This window comes from Drosophila subpulchrella, chromosome 2R (assembly GCF_014743375.2).
Source record: "Drosophila subpulchrella strain 33 F10 #4 breed RU33 chromosome 2R, RU_Dsub_v1.1 Primary Assembly, whole genome shotgun sequence".
Lineage (NCBI taxonomy): Eukaryota > Metazoa > Arthropoda > Insecta > Diptera > Drosophilidae > Drosophila > Drosophila subpulchrella.
In genome coordinates this window covers 15,428,554-15,447,587 of record NC_050611.1, presented here as the reverse complement: position 1 = coordinate 15,447,587, position 19,034 = coordinate 15,428,554, and the positions used below count along the sequence as shown (strand labels likewise).

The window sequence follows — 19,034 nt, the reverse complement described above, 5'->3', positions numbered from 1 at the left end:
GAGAAAGAGCTTCTGGTATCGCCTATCGCAGGATGTAATCGTTTTATGCGCCAGAACGATTATAATCATAATATTTAATTATTATCGCTGCCATGGGGGCGATAAGCGATCCATGGGGCCCTACTTAATTCATGGGAACTGGCTCGAAGCGTCTTAGTTTCCCAACGGCTGGGCTTTGGTGCGGTTGTATTTCTTCGTTTTTGATTCAGGTCTGAGTCGCGTGCGATCTGAAGGTTAGTGACGGACCATAATTCACCGTGTTGGGTTGATTAAGATCCCAGAGTGTCCTCAAAGTGGTAGTGCCGCAATTGTTATCCGTTAATTTTAAATATAAAGCTAGCTGTCGAAAAAGTGAAAGGCACGTCTGGCGATAAGCTCGCGTCTCAACTGAGGAATTCAAATCAAGGGATCGTTGCAAAGTGATATAGAGTTTCTAGTAAAAATACCGTTGTTTTCTTCGCTCTCTTCGAGTATCCATAGGCGATAAGGAACTATATATCGGTCATAAAATGAGACCCTGCTTTGTTATCGATTGCTGTTTTTAGACCAAGTTCATGTTGCCTTTGAAATTTCTAAGGTCATAAAGCTAAGTGGTATTTAGGGTGCTAATTGCTTTATTACCTTTCTACACTCTCCAACGAAGCTTGCTTATCTTTATTCTGTTACCAAGACTTCCGTTTATATGTGAAATGCTTATTTAACATTTAATACTTAATTTCTAACCATTTTTTTTTCACAAAGTGGTAATTAATTTAAAAATTATTCCAGTAATGGTTTTATACAAGAAATTACTAAACTGAACTGTGAAAAACTGAGGTTTAAACAGTAATTTCTTTTAAAATTTTATAGATATTTCGGAAATTGTAAAAAAAACTACTTTTCCCAATAAACATCCTTATCATATGAGATATTTATAAAATTTCCCTGATCTAAGAGCCTCGGTGTAAGTGGGTGCAATATGGGGATATCACTGTAAACGGTACGTAGTGACGAAGCAGAATTTAAAATCTGCACTAGTGATCCGATTATAGCGAGTAATATACCAATCAAAAAACCAAAAAGGATTGCATACCAGGACTTTGAGAAAAATGGTTTGGGAGAAAGAGCAGAGAAAAGTGCAATTTTAAAAAGTTGGAGCTGTTGGGGTCGGTGAGAATAAATGCCCCAGATTATCAGCGAACCGAATGAGAAAAATTAAGAAAGTGTATTTATTTAGTAGATCGTATAATACATTTTCATCATAAAGTTGATATCATAACTTCAGTATTTTCAAGGTGCGATCGTCACTAGTTTTTACCTCGTCAAGAAAAGTATTTGCTTGTCGCAAAATATAGTTATTCTTATAAGATGCCTAAAAGCATGCAACGTTTTTTGTTGGTCATTAAAAAGCACAAATATTCTTCAATTTGTTTAGAACCATTTACTTCAAGATAAGACTTTTAGTATCCCACACCTCATACCTAAAAAATACATTTTTTCCAGATGTCCTTCTCAATCCTCGACATTACAGCCGAAAAGGATGGCGGCAAGTCCAGGGACAAGAAGTGGCCTTGGTTTGGAGCTCCCATTTACGCGGCAGCCGCCTTCGCCCTCTTCTACGCCGCCGTACTGCCCAGTTTCCACAGCTATCCAACGATGCTGTACCAGAGCGAGGAGGCACTGCATCCGGACGAGTTCATCGGTGAGCGGGCGATGCGCCAGTTGGCCGAGTACTCGGCAATTGGCAACAAAATGAGTGGCTCCATTAACAACGAGGTGCACACGGTCAATTTCCTGCTGCGTGAGATCCAGAAGATCAAGGACGAGGCTCGCACGGATCTGTACGACATTGAGGTGGACACGCAGTACTCTTCTGGCGGCTTCCACCTGTGGGGCATGACCATTTCCTACACCAATCTTTCGAATGTGGTGGTGAAGATATCACAGAAGAGTTCGAGCAATGAGAACTATTTGCTGGTGAACTCCCACTATGATTCCGAGATCCAAACCCCAGCCGCTGGAGATGATGGCGTCATGGTGGTGGTTATGCTGGAAACCCTGCGCGTTATTTCACTCTCCGAGAAACCACTCATACATCCTGTAGTCTTCCTGTTCAACGGAGCCGAAGAGGCCTGCATGCTTGGTTCACATGGATTTATTACACAGCACAAATGGGCCAAGAACTGCAAGTAAGTGGAATACAAATAGTCAGGACTTATAGCACAAAAAAATTGAAAATATAATAAAACCACAGTTTTTCGTACATCTTCAGATTTATTTATTATAACTGTGTATATTATATCAATCAATTAAAAAGACCCAGAAAACGTATTGACTTGGACTTATTGATTTAAACAACATATCTTCAATGAATTACACATAATTTCTGATTATATAAAAATACAATTAAGAAGAATAGTTTTATAATGACAGTTAAAAACCCCCAGAACCCATTGACTTACCCTGATTCTCTGTTTATTAAACCCAGAGCATTGGTAAACCTGGACTCCACTGGCGCCGGTGGACGTGAGGTGCTCTTCCAGACGGGTCCGAACCACCCATGGCTGGCCAAATACTATCAGGCTAGTGTGCCACACCCATATGCCCAGACCCTGGCCGAGGAGCTGTTCCAGCACAACTTTATACCCTCTGATACCGACTTTCGCGTTTTCCGTGATTACGGAGGAGTTCCCGGTCTGGATATGGCCAGCGTGATGAATGGATATGTCTACCACACCGAGTTCGATAACTTCCGAAATGTGGAACGTGGCACATACCAGTCGACCGGTGAGAACGTACTGCCCCTGATTTGGGCCCTGGCTAATGCTCCCGAGTTGGATGACACCGCCGCCCATGAGAAGGGGCACACTGTGTACTACGACTTCATGGGCTGGTTCATGATGACCTACACTGAAACCACTAGTATGGCCATTAATATTGTGGTCTCTGTGGCGGCCTTTGTTTGCATTGGCAACTCGGTGTACATCATGACATTGGACAATGGCTCTGATGCTCCCAAGGCGGTTCTAATGCGATTCGGCATCATCTTCCTGGTCCAAGCGGGAACTCTATTTGTTGCCTGTGGCCTAACACTCCTGGTGGCCGTTTTTATGCAAGGCGTGGGACTAGCCGAATCCTGGTACTATGGAAAATGGATGGCCTTTGGCCTGTACTTCTGCACCTTGTTCTTTGTGTTTGGCATACTGCCTGCGATTTACATTGGATTAACGAAGAGGAAGACCAACATGAAATTGGATCATACCATCGCCTGCTTCATGCACGCCCAGTGCATCCTGCTCGCATTGCTCTGCATCATCATGACCAGCATGGGTATACGCTCCAGCTACTTTCCCATGATTGGGGTTTTCTTCTACGCCATTTCCGTCCTGCTGCAAATCATCCTAAAGCTTACGATAAAGAGTATGTTTTTTATATCAACTTTACTGGGTTTTTGGTTCCATATAGGTTTACTTTCTCCACAGAGAGCTACTTTGTTACGGTTCATCTGCTGTGCCAGGTTCTACCTTTCTTCTTCTACAACTATATCTGCTATGCAACTCTCGTGACCTTCATTCCCATGGAGGGTCGCGATGGACCAGAGAGCAGTCCTGATATAATGGTATCTGTCTTTATCATTGCAACATCAATAAACTATGCTGGTTTTGTTGTAAGTTTACTTAAGAAACACATAATGTTTAAGAAAATCTAGGGATTCCTTTTTGCAGATTCCCATCATGCACAAGTTCCGTAAGCCCAAGATGGTATTCTCTATGTTTGGTGTGATTACAATCATATTCATTATCATGGCTTGTACATCCGCCGGTTTTCCATTTGTGAAAGAAGTGGCTCCTCAGAGATATTATGTGCTGGTAAGTTTAACACCTTAACATTATATTTAAATATTAATCCTTTCATTTACAAATTTATTCAGCACACTCAACGAACCTTCCACAATTTGGATGGTAGCAACAAACAGGACTCTGGCTATTATATTCAGCCTGTGGATACGCGTCTCCATGAACTGGATGATACCACTTTCAAGAACGCGGAACCGGAGAGCTGGACAGCAGCCTCCTGTGCTGCCGAGCCTTTCTGTGGTCTGCCTTTGTACAGTGGTCGCTGGATAGATTGGAAGTGAGTTGGGTGCATTACACCGAACTTGTTTAGAAGTTAACCTTACATTCTCATCACAGAAATTCAGCTCGTTGGATCTACAGCACGCCACCAGTTATCCCACTGAGCATAAATCTTACCCAGCTTTCTAAACAATCTCTGGCGGGCAACAAGGTTCGCTATGAGTATAATCTGAGGGCCAGTGATCGCGTCATGATGTACATAGATCCGCTTGATAATGTCAAGGTCACCGACTGGTCCTTCGACCATACACCGCTGGAGGAGAATCACATACCTCCCTATCTGATCTATGCCATATACTCCCAGACCGAAGAGCCGCTCAACTTTTGGGTGGAACTCGAGCATGAGGAGAGCAACACAGAAGGACCCTATATGAAGCTGGTGGTTTCCGAGCACTTCGAATACCACCCGGAGCACTACACCGAGGACTTTAAGCAGTTCCTCGCAACTTTCCCCGACTGGACCTACACCACCGACTGGTTCTCGGCCCTCGAGAGCTGGATCGTTTAGGCAACGATGAGAATATAGACTCCAAGGTTGGCTTATCTTAATAAATAATTTATAGTATATTTTAATAAAATTACAAAGTAGTAACTACAGTGTTCTAATGGTAAATACATGATGGGGTGTGCCATGAGTATCGACACTTTGTTCGTTGCATTGGGGTTACTGGTACATTACTGGATACTGGATCAGTAGTACCAAAGTTATAAGTAGCTGAGGTGTCATGGCAAACATGGGATTGAGTTGAGTTCGTAAAGGAACTTTGGGTATATGCTTAAAGTTGCCAACTGTTATAGGAACCGAGCCAGGAGCTAACATGCGCCCAAGGTGGAAACGTGGCCAGAAAGTCCCTGAAGTCTTGCGTAATATACATGTCGTCGTGTATTCGGTGGCCCATTAAGGCTATTTTAAAAGTGCCCCCTGACCAGTTAGGATCATCGTGCTACAAAATAATATTCAATTAATAATTTTTTTTTGGGTATTCGATCTTAGCGAAGTTGTTACCTCGAATTCTAATGAAAATTGCAGCGGCTTTGGATCCAATGCATACGACCAGTACACATAGTAAGGCGGCTTTACATTTGTATCTATCGGTTCTCTGATGAACGACCAATCCACTAATTTGGTATTGTTTAAGGGTAGTATGAATATGCTTGTGTGACTAGGTCCTGAGATCTCAATATCGAACTTTATATTCGTTTTCGAACTACTTGTTTTATCCAAAATGGTCAAAGTAGGAATATATTCCATATTGGGGTCGGGACCAGGTACAAAGTAGCTATTGTCACTGTGAAGAAATAAGGTAAGGTGTAAGTAAAGGTAAGTTTTCTGAAGTTTATCCAACTTACACTGCATTCAGCCAGCGAGAGCTGTAAATGGGAAAGCCGCACATAAGTTCCGAATCACAGTCCATACGTTCTGCCTTAGTAAAGTTAGTGTTTTCAAAAAGAATATCATCCACGGTGTGGGGACGTCGATCGACTGGAAGCACAAAGTATCCCGAATCCGTGTGGCTTACCGTGCTTCCAGCATCGCCATTGTGGAAGGTTCTGGCTGTGTGCTGTAAAGGATAATATTATTAAGGGTCTTTAAGCTAAAACCCCAAAACAAGGGACCTACCACAGCGAAGAATCTTTGGGCAGCCGTCTTCTCAGCATAAGGAAAGGCAATGGGTGTTGCGGCAAATATAATAAACACAATCGTGCAGATACCAAAAATTGAGATAATTGTTTTGGACTTGCGGAACAGACAGAGCAAAGGCACCAGAAAGGGTGCAAATAGCAAGACCATTAGTGCCGTAAAGAAACCCATCAGAATCTCCGGATTGGTATTACACTCGCGTCCCTGCATGGGCACAAAAACCACATAGAAGGCATAGCAGCAATACGTGTAAAACATGAAGGGCAGCACCTGGCAAATGCAGTGCGGTATGAGCCACAGGAAGTCTACAAAAAATAATAAAATAGTTTTATAATGAGGTAAAGAGGTAAATATTGTGATTAAACTCACTTGTTTTATGGGCCTTAGTGACCATGTTGATCAGCACGGATATTGTGTAGAAGCCAATGCAGAGCATGATGATAAAGGCCGATCGGATACTATAGCTCACCATTATGGCGGTGACAACGGTCAAGATCAGACAATGCGAATGCATCAAAAGCTGAATGCCATAACCCAAAGGCAAGCCATGCTGAAAAAAAACCAAAATGTATTTAAATATTAATTAGTCTCCAAGCATTATCTAAACTAACCTCTTTGGTGCGACTGAAGTAAATAGCCGGCACTATGCCCATGCCGAATATCATGGGGCAGAAGTAAAGACCAAAGAGCATCCAGTTTTGCGAGAACCAGGACATGGGGAGATTCACTGCGTCGAGGAACAATGCTATCGACATGACCAGGGCAATGCCAAGGGCAACACCCGCCACCTGAAGAGAGGTCAGAATGCCGAACTTTGCCCAAATGCGTCGACGGAACATGCCCGTACTACTGGACATGATCCAGATATAGCCCACGATGGTGATGCACACCAGGACACACACGGATATGTTGATGATGACACCAGTGCTCTCCGGGTAATAGACAAAGAACCAGCCCATCATGTCAAAGAATATCATATGACCCTCGGCGTATTTCTAAAAGGAAAAAAATCTTAAGATCATATACACTTCTGAAAGTCTTTCGAAGAACCTACCGTTGGGTTCTCCAGTTCTTCAGCATTCGCCAGAGCCTTGACCAGAGCCAAAATATTTTCGCCAGTCAGTTGGTAAGTGCGTCGCGGGATGATATTGAAGCGATCATATTTGGTATGGTACACATAGCCATTCAAAGTCTGCGCCATATCGAGACCTGACCGAACATAAGTATTAGAGATTAAGTAATTTCGTACTTAACTTTATATTACCGGGTATATGGCCGAAGTCGCGGAAAACGCGATAATCGGTCTCTGACGGAACGAAGCCATTCTGAAACAATTCCTCTCCGATAGTTGAGGCAAATGGATGAACTATGTTCTTGCCGTAGTACTGAAAAGATATAAAGGGGATGAATAACTATTAAAAAAATATATATTTAAATGAGAGATCTACCTTCATCAGCCAAGGATGATCGGGTCCGGACTGGAATAGAATTTCCCGACCTCCGCTGCCAGCCGAGTCCAAGTTGATGACAGCTCTGGAAAATAGTAATGTTTTCCGTTTTAAATAAGTATGATAATTCTTCCCAAAGGACCTGATAAATTCTCCACTTACTTAACGTTTTGGGCCCAAGGATGTTGGGTGATGAAGGCGTGGCTGCCCTGCAGGGGGTTCTCCTCAGCTCCGTTGAAGAGGAACACCACCGAGTAGGTAAGCGGGGTCTCGTACTTTGTGATTACCCGCAGCACTTCCAGCATGATGACACACATCATGCCGGCATCTCCAGCTCCCGAGCTTCCCGGAACGGAATCGAAGTGGGTGTTGATCAAAAGAGCAGCCTCGCTGGTGGCATTCTTGGGCGAAAGCTTCACCACCACATTCTGAATGCTCTGATAGACATTGACCATGGACCAGAGGAGATAGTTCCCAGAGGCAACCTGAACGTCCCTCTCGATATCGTAGAGATCCAATCTCGCCCCCTTAATGATGTCGTTAATCTCGCTGAGCAGGAACTGAACGGCCACCTGTTCGTTGGCCGCACTGCCCACGACCTTGGGTCCGATCTTCGAGAGCCTCAAGAGGGTGTTCTCCGCCCGTTCCCCGATGAACTGACCCGGCTGCTGGCGCTCATCCTCGATGGTTTTCAGTGTGGGCATGCGGTGGAAACTGGGTATCACCACCAGGTAGAAAAGCAGGAACCAGAAGGACACAAACAGGGGAGCCCAATACCAGCCGATCTTGCTACGGTTGTAGATGATCTTCATGTTCTCGTACTTTGATTTCATTGTGGCCTGTAAGGGATTAAAGAATTCACTTTATTGGTCACCAAAAAGTATGGGGGTATCAGTATAAGTGTCAGTGTCATTGCACTACTAATTAAGTTCAATTGTCGAATTCCAATTGTGACACATTCCACTGATAAAGCTCTCTTGATATGTTTATGTATATATCGCGTCATCGCGGCTAATCGGTCCTCTTTCTCTGCCCATTTGGAATGGGTTAAGTTAATACAGCCACTTGAGCGTCGAGCATCGATTAAACAATTACTGGTGGTGATAAGCGAGTGCGATCAACTTAAAGCTGTCACCGCAAGCTGATTCCTCCCATTCAGAGCACCATTGAAATCAATCGGGAAATATGTTGATAACCATGAAAACAAGCCCCAAAACATGAATGAGGTTCTGACCCCTATCCCCACTATCAATCCAAGCAGTGATAATTCAAAGAATCTGCCAGAGATAAGAGACTTATCAGGTCTAAGAAGTGTCAAGTGGGCAGGAAATGAAGTAGGCCACAAAAAATCTTAAGTACCCAAAAATTGGAAAAAAAAAATACATAGATGTGCGGGCATACGTTTAGCTAGGAAAAATTGTTTTCCATTTTCTAGTCCAGCATATTTTTAAGGCCGGAAAACATATGTTGACCATTCGGCACATAAACAGAAATAAAAGCTAGCCGTTGAAAAGAAAAGTATCGACAGAGGAAAATTTGCCAACGACATTGAACCATTGCAGCTCTAAAAAATAAACAATTCGACATTTGGGGATTTAACAAATTGAGCAAATATATCATCGGCGCATTCGGAACAAATCAACATTGAATGAGACACATTTTGTAATTTTTAGAGCGGTATTTCATTCTTATTTATAGCCAACTGGGCTATAATACATATATTATCGTTTAATGTTCACACATGTGATGCGGCTGAGTTTTGTGTGTGGGAAATATTTAATAACAAAAGTCTGTTTGTTTGCTTGTGCAGCGGAAATAATACACTCTTTTTTCATTGGATGAATCAAAAATTGTATTTTCTTCATTCTACATTATAATAAGTTCTTCAGTTATTTAAAATGAAATTGACTTTTCTTTAAAAAATAGGACGCATTAGTAAAGCATCAAAGAGGACTAACTCGCTATGACTCAGATGATTTAGTATATCTAATTTTAAATAGTGATCTTCATTTTAAGTAGCCCACTAAACTGTTCAAATATTGCATTTTTCGAGATGAATGGCCACTAAAATAAAAACTGACGGCAAGTGTGTCCTAAAAACGAATAGGAGCATTGGTTGGGGTGGGTTGAAAAAGTACTGGCTACTGAGGCAATTAAGCGAAATGTTTTTATTTTCTCTGTTTTCCGCGACTGAATGCAAAATACCATTTGGATTACAGTGCGACATCGACCCATTTTCCACTGACTTCTAGGTGACCCGCGCCGGCGGCAAGAAGAAGAGCGTGAAGGCAACTTCTCGGCGATTAAAAGTGAAGCGGGTAAAAACAAATGGGATGTGCAAAAGTAATCTCCTCATGCGCTTATTTCTCCTCTGAAGCGCCTTTCGATTGAACTAATCACTTTCCACAAAAACAAACAAATGGAACGCTCTGTGCGGGAACCACGCCCACTTAATATCAAAGAAAAAGAAAATATAGGGGGAAGAAATGAAAGAAAGAACTATTTAAAGACAATTTGAATGAGGGGGATTGGAGGAATGGGAAAATCCAAAACAAATCTTTGGCTTGCAGAGGCGTCGGCAATCAACTGTGACAACAGCGGGAAAGAAAAGCCGGTAAAAGCGACAAACAAATAAGAAGAAAGCTGCAGACTGTTAGATACCCTTTGGAATTTCTTATAAAATCAAAGCTAAGAGAAAAGAGAAACTTGACATTTACGTATTTTCATTATCAAAGTAAAGTAACGGGTAGTTAAGGCAACATTTAAATTTAAATTTAACTTATCGTATAGTCAAGTATAACCCATTAAAAAGCCAATCTTCAATAAGTAGCTCTTTCCAGATCTTCGCTTTTATATAGTCCTTTTTAGGATTTATAATTTGATCTACTCCAAATCGCGATATTTTGACAGTAATGATAAGACAACCTCAAGGTCTAGGCTTTAGTTTTTTATAGAACAATATTTTCTCTGGCATAGAACCACTTTTTCTTTCCGTCCTATATGCTCCCTCTCAATCTCCTATCCTGAGGTATAAGAACAACATCAGCTCGCGACAAGAACCGCATTTGTTTGGACTAAACTCAGGCAGACGCATCGGGAAAAAGAAGTTGGGACAAAAACAATCACCAGCACTGAAAAAGATACAGATACAAATGCAGATGCAGACGGCATTCAAACATAAATACACATAAAACGCGACACGCTGCAAGGGCTTGAGTCAATAACCTGCTGAAGAAAGGAAGTTGCGGCTGCACTTGCGGTTGTTTGTTGAAAGAAAGCCCCCGAAAGAAGGCGAAAGAGAGAAGAAGCCTGGCAACTGTTTTTGTTACCTTCGGCCTGCAGAAAGAATCTTTCGTCTGCGGGAAGACGATCACTTGCACTACGAAACCACAACCACCGGCACAATTAGTTGGCACTCGCGGGATTATTAGCACATATGACCGAAAATAAACTGAAACTAAGTGGTGGGCGAGGCGATCGCGAGTCCAATTGGAAAGGCGGTCGGTTGGCTGCCGATGAGGATCAGCTGATTGGAGGCGGGGAGAACAACTGTCCCCTTCGACGGTCGGCGGTCGTCTGCGGCTGCTGCGCTGCGCTGCACGCTTGGCGACAGAACTCTCTGGCCCTCTCTTTTTTCCCGGCAGGAGATTGGGGTCACCAAGCGGCAGTGAGAGCGCAGGCTTTGCTACTCTACTCTCTTTCTCTTCGATTCTCCCCCACCTTTCTCGCTCACTTCTCTTACCCGCTCCCACTCACGTGTGTAGCCTGATGGAATGGTCAAAATTATCCAAATCTTCGTTAACGAAATTGAAATCTTCCGTTATCCGTTCTATCGTAAAATCTCTTTCTCCAGCAGCAGATTAGGGTCACCAAACGTCAGAGAAACTCCCAATTCGATTCTCTTTGGTGAGTATAATCCAAATCTTTGTTAACGAAAGCGAAGTCTCCTGGTATCCATACTACGTCAGAGAAACTCCCACTTCGATTCTCTTTGGTCAGTATAATCCAAATCTTTGTTAACGAAATCGAAATCTCCTGGTATCCGTACTACCGTAATGTAACCGCTTGCCAGACGGAGGCGAACTGAAACGCCGGACAATGCCACTGGCAATTTTATACGATTGGGATTTATTTGCGGATTTCAGTGCTCACAACTCAAGAGCCGGAGGCTTATCACAAGTATCGAGTTATCAGTGGCGGACACCTAATCACGTAATTTGACAGGTACAACTGCTTATTGGGGGGCAGGGCAGGAGAAGCATCGCCTGTTTCCTTCGTATTGGCATTGCGATTACATCCGTAATTGCCCGTAATCGTGATTAAGTGCAGACGATTAGTGGGTATTAGTAGCCGCTTACTGTGATTTCAGGGATTTCTTTGAACTCAATTTGAGTTGCGAAAAGTGACAGTGCTTGACAGATAAGGATTTGCCAGACAAACGACACTTGAGACGAATTCCCCCTTAGTCGGCATAAAATTGGTAGCGTTTGCTTGCAAATTTGTTTAAAATTTCCCGATGGATAAGAATCGCGGCGATGTTTTCTAAGCAAATGGGGAATTACACAAAAGTAATAACTTGAAAAATACCAAGAATTTCTAATTCGGGTGCCAAAACAATCTATAATTGCAGAATCATATTGTTAATTAGGTTTTTCAATTCTTCCAGCTAATTAAACTATTTTTAACTACACTCTATTTAAACAGTTCGAGATCTAAAAGATAAGCTCCGATTCTCATTAAGAAGTAACAAAAACACATTGGCAGATCAAGTAAACTAAAAATATTTACAAGATATTGTAGCTGAGAAATGTTAGATATTTGTATGTTCTTGCATAAGCTGTAGAATTCTAAAAATTTTTTGTTTATAAAAATTTGTTTATGGATAAGATTTGTTGTAATGTAATCCAATCATTTGTGAATTACACCTTGCAAACTAATAAAGGTATTTTCTGTTTGATAAGGCGCATGACAACCACTGGAATTTGTATCAGCTTTATAAACTATTTTTATGACTTTTTCAAAAGACAGCGCTTGATTGGTTAATAACAAGTTAATAATTGCCCTGCTCAATAAAACTACTAAGCAATAATGATTAAGGTAATATACACGTGTTCTTGCGGATGACTAGAAATTTCAAAATTTTTCACTTATCTGAAAATGTACTTGGGAAAAAATGTTACAACTTGGGAAAGCGTAATCAATAAAACTTATACTTTCACGCAAATCATATATCATATCATATAGATTATCATATCATGTATCTCTTTAGGAAAACAGCGGTTATATGGTTAATTACAAGTTTCAAATTGCTGTTCAAGTGAAATTACTAAGTTTCTCCGAGGAATTCGTAGGTGTTTGGATACATCTGAAACTGCCAGATAGGTAGCTCTATGTTTTGCTCAGTCGAGCGAGAAAACGGTTGACATAATTTGATAGCCGCCCGCCAGTTTCCCAGCTATCGGATCCACTCGGGCGGAACAACCTACAACGACAATTCAATAGACAGGTGAATCTGAAATACATGCGAAAGCAATTCAAATACGTAAACAATCTGTTAATCAAGCGAAATCAGCGGAACCCAAAACCCCCTGGGAGGACCTGGGACTACGAGAGGAAGCGAGACAGAAGGCAGGGCAGACAAAGGTGGAATGACACATAAACGAAAATGGAATGAAATCAGCGACAATCGTACAACTGCCGGGCTGAAATTAATTAGTAAACTCTGTAAAAAGGCGAAACAAGTGGGGCTGGAACTCGGATTGGCATGGGGTCTTTGGGTAACTGGGTGTACCCAGTCTCTGGAAGCTAATGCCAGTCAGTCGGAGGTAACGGTAGCTAAGAGAAGCATCTCGGGATTACGAGAAGCACTACGATATCATAATATTGCATTTGGCAAAACTTTATGGGCATATCTGAAGTGACGACTGTGAAATATATGGTTCCAAACTTCCAATTCGCAAGTGCCGCCGAACCGTGTATCTTAAGAATTGCAGGCCATATCGAGGTTCCCGTTCCCTTTACGATACAACTGGACATTCTCTGCGCCATAAAAATAAAACTCGGTTGGCGATTGCTAGTGCCCCCAGCGCATTGAACGTAAAAACAACAAACCTAACAAAATCCCCACCCATTTTAGCCCGAAAGTGCTATAATAGTGCTTGTTTATCGTGCAGCTACTCCGATATCAGAGAGTCGCCGGTACTACCGATAATTTCCCCTCGCTGGCAAATTCCGCAGACCTTCAATGCCGCTGGGCTTTATATATCTTTAGGGAACCAGAGCGACTGGTACCTCAATTGGAACTCGAAGGTTGAGGTCCCCGGTTGCGGGCCGATTTAAGGATTGAAAAACCGGAGCGGTCTGGCAGTGTCTTGTTAAGTCCTCAAAGTTGAGTCCTTTAAAGGATACATCACTTGTGATTCCCGGATACCAGTGTAAAAATCAAACAACACATTATGAGTGTACGTATATAAAGTGTTCTAAGTTAAAAAAAAAAAAACTTTCAAACAAATTGTGAAAGTCCGTGAAAAACAGTGAAAAAGAAATAAAAAATTGAGTCCTTAAATTTAAAAATGAAATTTTTTAATCTAAATTTAATTAATCTGTTTACTTCTGTTACTTCGAAAAGCAACTCCGTAAAGTATATATTTGTGCAATGTTATCGAAACAATTTCAAGATGGAATATTTATAAATTACATACAACATCTTAGATGCCAGGACACGAGTAGAAGTCTATATTTGTGCAATTTCAAAAAGGATGCCAGGACACGAGTAGAATTTGTGGCCAATGTACAATACAATGTGTGGTCATGAAAAGTCAGCAAATATTACATGGTTAAAAATAAAAAGTCATATAGATAGGGAAAAACGATTAAGAAATAAATACTTCAAAGAAACCGCAATATAAGAAAAATTGCCAATTTCTTAGCATGTCCGAGCGATAAACGGTGCTGTTACTTTTTTTTATTAAGGCGTTATCGGTTCATGACAGCAACTTCAGAGGCTTTATAGTCCTCGACAATCTCCCGTTGACCACACGCCCGTGAATCATGAGGTGAACACGCGACTAAACACGATTTCAATGTCGGGCATTGTTTACTCAGAAAATCAAGGAAAATTAAGGAAACATGCCTGTGAACAACCTTATCAATTGAGATGGATTGCCAAGCAGTAAAAGTTTATGTTCCAGCTGATATCCTCGGGGATTCTCCCCCGATGTCGGCAGCTATAAGTGTCAGTAACGAGACTTAGTTCAGTTTGCATAGACGTTTACGGATTGTTTCAGATCAGAAGTTAATTCCGCGAACACGTTTGATAAAAGGCTATTGGCCGGAAATATTTGTGTTCAGTTAGACATCTAGCTGCCAGACCAAGATTAGATATTCATTGGTCATAAAGCCAAGCCATAATTGTTCTCATATAACCAAGGATGTGCTTCAAAGCGATTTGTGCGATTTCTGTGGAAATTTTAAAACCTCAACCATTAGCTCAGCAAAAATTCATAGAACATTTTAATTTTATAGAGCACCAAAACATAGCCTTATAATGTAGAAACATCAAATTATGAATTTTTAGAAGGTAAAGGCTTATTCGAGTTTTATTTTTTATTTTAAAACACTTTCTTTTTGTGTCCTTGTTTAATAAGTTCGGTAAACTTTATCCTTTTAACGTATGTATCTGCTATCTGCTATTTTAGGCAGTAGAAATTCATGTAAAACATTGTAATAAAATAAGTTATTTACATTTTTTAAAGCTAGTTTACCACATGCCTAGTAAATATAGGTGAACAGAACTACTCAAACGTCTATAACATTTGTTTTACTTAAAATGTGAAACGAAAATAAGGTTTTTTTAGCTTTTAAATAACTGTCAATAAAAACTTAAATCAAAACATTAAGCGTCGTTATATTTTTCAAAAGGATATTACAAACACCACGCGTTAGGAACGAATAATACGTATGCAGATAAGCTTAGATATAAAGAGGTTTTAAACCAACACTCACCAAAACCACTGATGTGCAGTGTAATAAATTAGACTAGACTAATATGATAATATGATATATATACCTACATAGTAGAAATATCTATAGTGGGCTTAACCTATTACAATTATTTCTGGACACACATTTTAAAACAAAGGTAACTCAAAATCTTTTCCACATTAAACAGTTCAATTCCAAGTATCACATCGATGTGGACTTCGAGGTGCCCAAGAAGCTGCAATGGTACTACGCCCCCGCCTTCTTCGGCTTCTGGCTGGTGCTCTACCTCTCGCTGGTCAACACCCAGATGAACCACATGCCCCAGCCACTGACGCGCAGCGATGAGGCCAGTCACCCGGGCTCCTTCATTGCCCAGCGGGCCGAAGACACCCTGATCGAGCTGACCCGGATTGGACCGCGGGTTGTGGGCAGCATGGCCAACGAGGAGACCGCCGTGGAGTTCCTACGCGCCGAGGTGGCCAAGGTTGAGGCCGAGATGAGCGATCGACTCGAGATCGAGGTGGATGTGCAGCAGGCAAGCGGGGCATATATGCACTGGGAGATGGTCAACATGTACCAGGGCATCCAGAATGTGGTGGTGAGGCTGTCGGAAAGGAACTCCACCAACGAGAACTACCTGCTGATCAACAGTCACTACGATTCGGTGCCCGGGAGTCCAGGAGCCGGCGACGATGGTTCCATGGTCGTGACCATGCTGGAGGTGATGCGAGTGCTGGCCAAGTCCGGCGACCCACTGGCCCATCCCATTGTCTTCCTATTCAACGGAGCCGAGGAGAATCCCCTGCAGGCATCGCACGCCTTCATCACCCAGCACAAGTGGGCCAAAAACTGCAAGTGAGTGTGATCTTTTTAGAGTTACCCACATATTTTCTTAGTCGTTGAAGTTCAAACTTCTATCCAATGACTTAAAGCTGCTCTTAAAGCGGGTTTCCATAGATAACACCTTTAAATACTGTAGTAATCTGGTTGTTAACTCCACAGAGCTCTCGTCAACTTGGATTCTGCTGGCAGTGGTGGCCGGGAGATTCTGTTCCAATCGGGACCCAATCATCCGTGGCTGATGAACTATTACAGGAATGTGCCGCATCCCTTCGCTAATACACTGGCCGAGGAGCTTTTCCAGGCAGGCTATATTCCCTCCGACACCGATTTTAGAATCTTCCGTGATTATGGAGGAGTTCCCGGTCTGGATATGGCCTACATCTTCAATGGCTACGTGTATCACACTAAGTATGACAGGATCAATGCATTTCCGCGGGCCTCTTTTCAGCACACAGGGGATAATGTTTTATCACTGGCCCGTTCCTTGGCCAATGCTCCGGAGCTGGATGATACGGCGGTAAGTTCAAGAGAGTCTAACTATGAAGCAATCTAAACTTACTCCAATTTCAGGCCCATTCCGAGGGACACAACATCTTCTACGACTTTCTTGGCTGGTTCATGATCTTCTACACGGAAACTACGAGCATCATTGTAAACGTGGTGGTCACACTACTTGCTCTTCTGGGCATCGGTATATCCCTGTACTTTATGTCAGTTCGCTCGGGATGCAGTTGGAAGGGTGTCCTCCTTCGATTTTCCATCACCATTGCCGTACAGTTTATCTCTCTGCTTTTGGCCCTTGGTCTTGCACTTTTGGTAGCTGTTTTTATGGATGGTGTGAATCGATCGATGTCTTGGTTCACCTCTTCTTGGACTATCTTTGGTCTGTATCTGACACCCATTATCTTCGGGCTGAGCATTCTGCCCGCTTTGTATCTGGAGAAGACGAAAAGGGACCCCTTGGGCCTGGGATTCCGCATCCAACTATTCATGCACTCGCACTGCATCTGCCTGATTGCCATAATGCTCACCCTGACCGGTTTGAGTATAAGATCCGCCTATCTGATAATGCTCTGTGTGCTGTTCGACATCGTAGCGCTCATTGTGAACCTGGTAACAAAGTGGCACCGAAAGGGTAATTATATTATTTGTAATGTCTTTGAACTGGTTAAAGAAATAACTTAACATTTTGCCATACAGCCTACTTGTTCGCCATTGCCGTCACCGTCTGCCAGATCCTGCCATTCGTCTTCTTCACATATCTGTGCACCGTGGCTCTGGTGACCATAATGCCGATGCAGGGACGATCAGGATCCTCAACAAATCCGGATATGGTTATAGCAGCTCTAGTTTGGCTATTTTCCCTCATGTTCGCTGGATTTATTGTAAGTTAAAGACTTAGGCTGCCACACAAATCATAAAGGTTTTGAAACGTCATTTAAGGTGTCTCAAAGTATGCAACAGTTTATATTGGGATCAGGACTTTAATGAATTTATTCAGAAAAACGACAGTCCTTTATTAACTAAATATTTTAGACACCTTAAATGACATTTCTAACTTACTAAAAAATGCTATAAGTATTTATTTTTTTATACATTTTTTTGGGCAGGCTCCACTTATCATGTTCTTCCGCAAGACGAGAACGATAGTCCTGTGCTTCCTAGGAATCACCATTCTGTTCATTATTATTGCTGTCACAAATGCCGGATTTCCATACAAAGAAAAGACTTCGCCACAGCGTTACTCTTTGATTGTAAGATTATCTTTTTTTGAAATTTTGATATGTTTATATATATTATATTTAAATTGAAACTATTATAGCATGCCCACCGTCGTCTGCATAACGCCGATGGAAGTTCTCGTATCGATGAGTCTGGCTTGTATATTTATCCACAAGATCGCCGCTTTGAGGTTGCGCGAGGTAAGCATGTAAAAATGGTTTGAATTTCTACATTTAACTTATTCAATTCTTAGATGACATCGATGCCATTGGAGAGGTACACAAAGTAAGCGACTTTTGCGATGAGGAAATGTTTTGTGGCATGCCGCTTTATAACCACCGTTGGAACAAAGCCAGGGAGTACAGTCTTTGGATCGAAACGTCGGAACCGCCCGAGATACCTACCGACTATCCCATTTTGGTGCTACAAGACACCATCGAACTGGAGAGTCCCACGCAAAGGAGGTTTAACTTCACCGTGGGAGGACCTTCTCACATGGGAATATTCATCAATGTAAAAAACGATGCAAAGATACTGAACTGGTCCTTCAATGACACCCTCATACGAGAACAGGCGGAACCACCGTATATGGTGTACTTCTCCTACGGACTGGACGACAGTGCTCTTGAGTTCTCCATCGATGTTGAGGTAAGCAAAAATATACTAACTACCACTAATTTTATGTTTAATATCGAATCAATTTACTAATTGTAGAAGACGACCTCAACGTTTGACACGTCCACCCTAGAGATTGGTATCGGGGGTCACTGGGTGACCCAGGACATCACTGCTATCGAAAAGCTCAGCAGTTACATTAGTCGATTTCCGTCCTATACCTATATTCAGGGCTGGGTCGGCACCTACGAGACCTGGTACTTCTAAGGCCAAGCCACAATTGATATTGCTTCTGATTTACTAATTGTAGTCGTTAAGCGTTAACAATTAACTGTATAGAATCTGATACAAAATTACATATTTTATTAAACTACATTACGAATACTATAATTACAATCGAAAACATTGATTTTCTTTTTATTTAAACGTACCTCCAAAGATTTATATGAGGCAAAAAATAAAAATATCTGTTCTATCAGTTTACTTTGTAAACAAACCATGGAAAATGTTAACAAACAGGTGTGTAGAGCGCTTATTTCCCTATCAAAGCGAATTCCTCGGGGACCATCCATTAAGTGTATAAAGTGTATTGGATCCGGCCACAAAAAGCAAACTCACAAACATTCTAAGACTTGGAACTGCTACACAGAGAACTCTGAGGGGTCT

The 19,034-nt window shown here is 41.9% G+C and overlaps 3 protein-coding genes across 6 annotated transcripts; 2 read left to right on the top strand and 1 right to left on the bottom strand.

Annotated features, from left to right (window-relative positions):
• The first annotated feature begins 170 nt into the window (after positions 1–170).
• LOC119550821 (endoplasmic reticulum metallopeptidase 1) lies at positions 171–4,657 on the top strand. 2 transcript variants are annotated; one of them, XM_037859763.1, is made up of 7 exons: positions 171–233; positions 1,483–2,168; positions 2,468–3,399; positions 3,462–3,646; positions 3,705–3,848; positions 3,911–4,113; positions 4,173–4,623. In XM_037859763.1, exons 2-7 carry the CDS (start codon positions 1,483–1,485, stop codon positions 4,621–4,623), a joined length of 2,601 nt encoding a protein of 866 aa, XP_037715691.1. In that variant the 5' UTR covers positions 171–233. The 2 variants fall into 2 exon arrangements, with proteins under 2 accessions (XP_037715691.1, XP_037715692.1); XM_037859764.1 differs by lacking the exon at positions 171–233 and having other exon boundaries at positions 4,173–4,657.
• LOC119550822 (endoplasmic reticulum metallopeptidase 1) lies at positions 4,656–10,980 on the bottom strand. 3 transcript variants are annotated; one of them, XM_037859767.1, is made up of 11 exons: positions 10,962–10,980; positions 7,368–8,044; positions 7,206–7,290; positions 7,022–7,142; positions 6,812–6,966; positions 6,369–6,752; positions 6,127–6,307; positions 5,737–6,062; positions 5,466–5,677; positions 5,122–5,404; positions 4,656–5,059 (listed from the first exon to the last, which is right to left on the bottom strand). In XM_037859767.1, exons 2-11 carry the CDS (start codon positions 8,036–8,038, stop codon positions 4,892–4,894), a joined length of 2,586 nt encoding a protein of 861 aa, XP_037715695.1. In that variant the 5' UTR covers positions 8,039–8,044; positions 10,962–10,980; the 3' UTR covers positions 4,656–4,891. The 3 variants fall into 3 exon arrangements, with proteins under 3 accessions (XP_037715695.1, XP_037715693.1, XP_037715694.1); XM_037859765.1 differs by lacking the exon at positions 10,962–10,980 and adding an exon at positions 10,535–10,787; XM_037859766.1 differs by lacking the exon at positions 10,962–10,980 and adding an exon at positions 10,431–10,448.
• Positions 10,981–13,015: 2,035 nt separating this feature from the next.
• LOC119551494 (endoplasmic reticulum metallopeptidase 1) lies at positions 13,016–18,758 on the top strand. Its single transcript, XM_037860860.1, has 9 exons — positions 13,016–13,666; positions 15,376–16,043; positions 16,191–16,548; positions 16,602–17,166; positions 17,232–17,416; positions 17,642–17,785; positions 17,854–17,953; positions 18,007–18,401; positions 18,468–18,758. Exons 1-9 carry the CDS (start codon positions 13,661–13,663, stop codon positions 18,633–18,635), a joined length of 2,589 nt encoding a protein of 862 aa, XP_037716788.1. The 5' UTR covers positions 13,016–13,660; the 3' UTR covers positions 18,636–18,758.
• Positions 18,759–19,034: the final 276 nt, after the last annotated feature.